Below are 6,450 nucleotides of genomic sequence, written 5' to 3' on the forward strand. Positions count from 1 at the left end.
GGCTCCAGCTCCCGGACTGCGCCAAGCCTACAAGCTAAGGCCGCCAGCGCCACCGTGCCGGCGTCGCCTTTTCGCCACGGAGCAATGGTGTGCGGAGAGTGCAAGCCACGCGCGGGACTCTGAGCTCCGACGGTGCCGTGCGCCCCCACCTCTCCTCTTCCTTCGGGAGACCCTCGCTCTGGGCCAGCTACGCTCACGGGCCATGAAGCTCTGGCCCAGAGTCGCTCGCCTCTGAGCTGCGCATCGCCCTCTCCAGCCCCGGCGCTGTTTGGCCACAGAGAGCACTCTGACCCCTGAAGCTCCCCATCCTCTCCCAGCGACAGCGCCCAGGCGCTCGGAGATGGCGCTCCGCGGGACCCTCCGGGCGCGCAAAGTTCGCAGGAGGCGAGAGATGCTGCCGCAGCAAGTTGGTTTCGTGTGCGCGGTGCTGGCCCTGGTGTGCTGTGCGTCTGGCCTCTTCGGCAGCTTGGGTAGGTGCGGGTACCGGCTCCCTCGGGCGGGGGAGTCGGGGGGACTTGAGCTGGGAAGCCTCGAGACAGCTCCCGCTCCTTCTTCTTTCGGCTGGTCCCAAGGGTTTGTCCAGCCCCCTCCCTGCGGGGCAAGTAGTGCGCACCCAGGAGGACGCTCTGAACTGTGGAGCTCGTTCCGCCGAGCGGCGCGCGGCCCCCGGGGGCTCAGGACGCGGCTGTGGGTGTGTGTTACTAAGATTGAATCCTGTGCCGCCTCTGCCCCTGGAGCGCAGGGAGAATGGGCAGCGCAGCGCAGCGGCAGCGCCCAGGCATGAAGTCTCCGGCTCTGGGTTGGGTGAAACTGAACGGTCCGCTTTGCTATTCTGCAGAGCGACGAGGGTTGTTCTCCACGTCCCTTAAAAACCCAGCCTCAGAACGGGAAACTGCCACAGGGTCTCAGCTCTCCCTTCGCCCTCGCCTTAGTCCAAAGCGGTTCCCTGGTTTTCCTGATGCGTCTTCCCCAAACACTAAAAGGATTGGGACAGTCTGTCCCCGAGGGAGATTGCTGCCGCATTTCAGCATCGCTTCCCTTAACTCCTCTCAGTCCCCTCGGAAGGAGAGGGCTGGTAGGTGGGGCCGTGATTCTCCAAGAAGTCAGGGAATTGGGAGTCACTTATGTTATTGCTAATTTCAGATGGAACCGGGAAAGAAGAAACTTGGTAAAACGTATGGTTTGAGTCCATGTGGAACCCTCAGAGCACATTCGTTGTCCTGATGCTCTGGTTGCAAGTTGGATACTGTGAACCTTTAAATGTTTCTTAATGTAAAAGAAAAATAGAAATGTAGGTGATTTTGCAACTGAGACATGGAGGTACAGCAGTTTTTTTTTTTTTTGTTTGTTTGTTTGTTTGTTTGTTTTTGTACCAGGTGTTGAGCCCAGGGGAACTTAACCATTAAGCCACATCCCAAGTCCTTTTTATTTTTTAATTTTGAGATGAGGTCTCACTAAGTTGCTTAGGACCTCGACAAGTTGCTGAGGCTGGCTTTGAACTTGTGATCTTCCTGCCTCAGCCTCCTGAGCTGCTGGGATTGCTGGCCTGCACCACCTCCCCAGTGGATGGTACTTTCTTGAGAAGTTAGACCGTTTGTCTAAAGACCATTCATTTAGAGAGGTTTATAGCAGCATGTTAAAATCAAGTGAAACTTGATCAAAGTTTTTTTTTTTTCTTTTTTAAAGACCACTGGCATACAAAACCCAAATTTTGTGATTTGGGATAGAGTATTAAAAAGTGACTCTTTCAAAAGAAACCCAGAGAGTTTGTTTTGAATGTTTTAATGCGGTACTTTGCAAATTGGGCAAGTGGGGGTTTCCCCCCCTTAATTACACACCAGAAATAATAATTTTAAAAATGCCCAGATGCTCTTAGCTGTCAGCATTCTAGAAGAGGTGTTATTACCCAGCTGAAACAGTGCACCTCAGGAGAGGTAAATGAATACTTTAAAGGTCTTAAAATGAGAACCATTTTATTTGCTAGGTCAGTAGTTTAACGGCCTTTGGTCCCCGGGCGTCCTTGCCTTCTCCCATGGGCTTAGTGTGGCCTTTGGACCATTAGCATCACTTGGGAGCCTGTTAGTGTAGAATCCCAAGTTCCACCCCACTCTGGATCAGAATCTGCATTTCAACAAGACCCCCAGGTGATTTGTGTGAGAATCCCTAGGCCATTCCCCACCAACTGTCTGGCTTGCTAACTTACAGAGTTCCTGACTCTGTTTACTGAAAGAGAAGTCAATGGTCACCTAACTAAACCCTTTGTTGCACCAATGAGGGGCTGGGATCAGCTCAGTCTTGTCCAAGGTCAAATTACTTGCTGGTCTATCTGGGACTAGAAACAATGAATTAGACCCAGGAAGCAGAGTACTGTGGATAAGCAGGTGATGTATCTCCAACCATTAGCTCACTCTCTACAGTGTCTCTAAATAGCCAAACAGGTCTATTGCTGACATGGCTAGGTATGTACCTGTAAGGTCATTTTGAGAATTCAGGTATCACATTGACCTAATGTTATCTCTGACTTGTTTTCCAATCCAGGGCACAAAACAGCTTCTGCTAGCAAACGTGTTCTACCAGACGCGTGGCGGAACAGAAAGCTGATGGCTCCCGTGAATGGGACTCAGTTGTTGAAGAACTGCACAGAGCCGGGTAAGATTTAGATTCTCCTTGCTGCCCCACAGGTCCTCCCCTGCGCCCCACAGGCTTCTGGCCCTGCTGGGGATGGTGGTGTCTGTGTGGACAGCTCCAGCCAGAGCTGGGAAAGTTGGTTTTATGAACCCTAGTAAGAAAGGGTACCTGCACCGTGTTGGAAGATAACCTGCAGACAGCCATCTGTCACACTGCTAAGCAACGCAAGTGGTTTCTTTATCCAACAACTCAGAGGGTCACATTCCAGAGTTTTGCTTGTTTGTTTGTTTGTTGTTCTCACAGTGTTACTAAAGGCTAAGTATCCCCATCCCCTGGGTCCCCTTGGTTGTCTGGGTGTCTATTTTCTTCCCCTATGGCCACTGCATGTGCTTGATGGAGGTCTAGGGCCAGCAGATCTAGGTATTCTAGTGGATGATGCTTAGGGATGGCCCACCGGGGTCAGAGAGCACCGGGGAAGGCACAGGGGAGGAAGGGTGCTTGGGGCATGGGGCCCTTTTTCTGAGATGGATGTCCCTAGGGTACCATTCCTCTCCAAGAGATAGACTCTGCTTTCCCTTGAAGTGGTTTTGATGTTTCTCCTCAGAATTCTCTAGTGAGTCAGCGGAGGTAGGGACCCAATGATGACATGTCTGTGCTCCTGCCACAGGCAGGCTTCACTTATGGGAGTGAAGAAGATTCTCAGGAGGAGAAAAGAGCAGGCAGCCAGGCACCTGGAAGCTGCCCTGGTCTCCCATGGGGCAGTTCTAGGCATTAGCTCTGGTGCCAACTCTTGGGGTCTTTGTGAGGAGGATCGAGTGGGGTGATGTGTTTGAAAACCCCGAGGGAACTGGGGGATTTTATCCTCGGTGGCTCTTTGACCAAGTTGTCAGGCAAAACATAATCTCCTTGGCTGTCTATTTTCTCACCTGTGGAATGGGCAGAACATTTGCCTGCTCTGGGGTTGTTGGAAGCATCTGGTAAGTCTCTGCATGGATTAAAAGGAGACAGATCGCCAGGCAAAGAAGAAGGTTTGGATGTCAGTCTTCATGTGTCTTATGGTCCCCCTCAGTGAGGCCATCTCCCCATTTTACAGGTTACAAAAGGTCTAGGGAGGAGACCCAGTGGCTACAAGCCACAAATCTCCTAAGTGGTGCTAGTGGCTTTGGAACCCAGGCCTGTGTGACAGAGATGTTTCATTGGCCCCACACATCTGTGAAGGCTGAGCCTTCCCTCCAAGACACCATGCTATTTTCTACACCATTAACTTCCCTCAGGGTCCTCTGTGGAGGATCTGGGGCGTGGAGGGGAGATGAGCGCTTGCAGGGCAGTGCTGGGACTTCCCCCCGAGCAGTCCCGTGCATCCTGGTGCCTAACCTCACCCAGCACATCTTCTGAAGACTCCAGGGTGCTAGTGAACTAGAACCCAGTCAAAACTTCCCTAGCCTCATTTTTTCTCCAGAGTCCTAACATGTTCCCCCTGTGATTGATGCCAATCCTAGCAATCCAGGTCCTTGAAGTGACGGGATGGGCCCCAACATTGGCTGTCCCTCCCCTTATACCTGTTCACCCTTACAAGTGAACGGCCCTTGACACAAGTCAGGGCAGCAGATGTCTGGAAGTTTTGCCTGGGTTCTAGTTCATTGGCACCCTCATTTTGGGCCAGCTGTGCCCTTGCCCAGTAACTTTTGTCACATGCGTACCATACGAGCATGTTGGCTTAGACTGGACCCTATTTCTAAGGCTGGAGTTCTCCTATGCCCCAGTGTGGCCCTGAGGTCTTCAGCCTGCTGTTAAATCAGCAAGTATTCCCCAGACTTATAAAGCAGTCTGTCCTGTTCTACAGGAAGGCCTGGCCTTGTCCCTCCTGCGGAGGGAGAGATGGGCAATATCATTAGCAATGATTAACATCTGTACTATGTTTCACGTTGACTGCTTCCAGAATAGAGGCTGAGACGTAGAAGGGACTCGGTAAACGTTGGTGGAATGATGGAATGAAGTACGTTTCCACGTATTATGTACTTCAGTCCTTACCATGTTTTTGCAAAGACAGAAGCACAAAGCTCAGAAGCTCCGTCTCTTCCCAAGATCTCTCCATCAGCAGGAGCATCCCTGGGTTATCTGGCTCCAGATGCCACGCCCTGCCCACTCCATTGCACCAGCACCCGGGCTCCTCCCAGCTTCCCCATCCCCTGCACGTGAGCAGCTCTGCCTCTTTCCATTTCACATCTGTAGCAAACGCCACCTTTGAGGTGTGTCCGGCCCACATGTGGCATGGGCTGGGGAATATAAGCCAAAACATGGTGCAGCCCCTGCCAGGGAGTGGCTTATGACCAAGTAGAGCCGACAAGATCTCCCATGGAGAACATGGGCGATGACCAAGGACCGCAGAGGTCTCTAATCAGCAGTCTGGGTGGCACTTTGGGTGCTCAGAGGAGGAGCAGTCCTGATAGGGTTCTGTGCTGTCATGGGTACAGTCGAGGCTGGCCTCCATTGCAACCACAGGAACTTCCCCAAACTGGGTTTAGCCCCCAGAGGAAATTATTATTTAGTAACTGGAAGTGTGAGATCGAGGGTTAAGAGGTCTCCATGACCCAGTTTCTCTCTCTCTCTGAACTCGGTTGTTCCCGTGTGGGGAGGTGGTGAGCAGAGGTCCAACTTTACACCCTCTCAGACTCTAAAATGCAGGGCAAGTACACCTGAGGCTGGGCTGCCTTGGCAGGAGCCCTGAGCCAGGGCTTGCAGTTGACTTGGCTTGGATGTGTGGCCACCCTAATTGCTTGGGCTGGGGGACTGGCTTAGACCTGGGTCCCAGGCTGTCCCTCTGGAGAAGAGAGCATAGCCCCCTCCCCCAGCTGAGTCTTTATTACTCAGAGGCACCCATCCTGGGGCTGCTTCTGTGAAGAAGGTACCAGGGCTCCGGCTGAGTCTCAGGCTGTGGTGGAGGGTGGCTTGCTGGCTGCCTCCCTTCTGCACAGCTGAGAGGTTTCCCCCAGGGCATCACGAGCTCCTGTGTCCTCTGGAGGCTTCTGCCTTGCACCCGTCTCCACCCACCCGAGGGCGTCTGGTGCTCCTATTGCTCCTCTCCCAGAGAGTTTCTTTAGGGAAGAGGAGAGGAGGGGAATTCAGAGTGTCCGACTGTCCAAACCCCCACCTGCAGGTGGTGTCCATCAAACGCTGGAGCACATCTTTGTCAGGGCCTCTGGGCAGGGATCAGCCTCCTTCCCCGGGCCTCCTGGAGGCTCCCCTTGCTCTCTGAGAGGAGTAACTTTCACTTAAAATCATATCAAGGAGCTGCTCTGGTCATCCCAAAAGACTCCATGGGGTTAGGTGCTCTTTTCCTGGCTTGTACTTCTGTCACCTCTGTGGGAAGTCTCGATCTTGTCATTTGTGTTTCGGCTCAGGTGCCCCAGACACTCTCCCATCACCCATGCCTTGTGTTATCTTCTAAAATAACTTTGTCATCTGCCAGCCTTGAGGGCTACCTGCTCTGTGCCTGGAGAGTGGTTCTCAGTCCTGGCCACATGTGCAGTTCACCCCCAGGGCTTTGTAGAAATATTTGAAATGCCTGGGCCCCACCCCTAGAGTGTCTGACCTAATTGGTTTGGTGTAGGCCCAGGAATCTGTACTTTTAAAGGATTCCATAAAGGGCTGGAGCAGTGGCTCAGTGGAAGAGCACATGCCTAGCACATGTGAGGCGCTGGGTTTGGTCCTCGGCAACCACATAAAAATTAATAAATAAAATAAAGGTATAGTGTCCATCCACAATATATATATATATATATATATATATATATATATATATATATATATATATATATATAT

General features: G+C 52.1%; 1 protein-coding gene across 2 annotated transcripts in view; it reads left to right on the forward strand.

Annotated features, from left to right (window-relative positions):
• The first annotated feature begins 6 nt into the window (after positions 1-6).
• The window catches only part of Slc24a4 (solute carrier family 24 member 4), a 127,057-nt gene continuing 120,613 nt past the window's right edge, over positions 7-6,450 (forward strand). For both annotated transcript variants that reach the window (XM_015494886.2, XM_015494896.2), the window contains exons 1-2: positions 7-470; positions 2,539-2,649. In XM_015494886.2, the coding sequence (XP_015350372.1) occupies positions 341-470; positions 2,539-2,649 (241 nt within the window). In that variant the 5' untranslated portion in view covers positions 7-340. The remainder of the gene's footprint in view (positions 471-2,538; positions 2,650-6,450) is intronic.

Source organism: Marmota marmota, unplaced genomic scaffold (assembly GCF_001458135.2).
Source record: "Marmota marmota marmota unplaced genomic scaffold, marMar, whole genome shotgun sequence".
In the NCBI taxonomy this organism is placed as follows: Eukaryota; Metazoa; Chordata; class Mammalia; order Rodentia; family Sciuridae; genus Marmota; species Marmota marmota.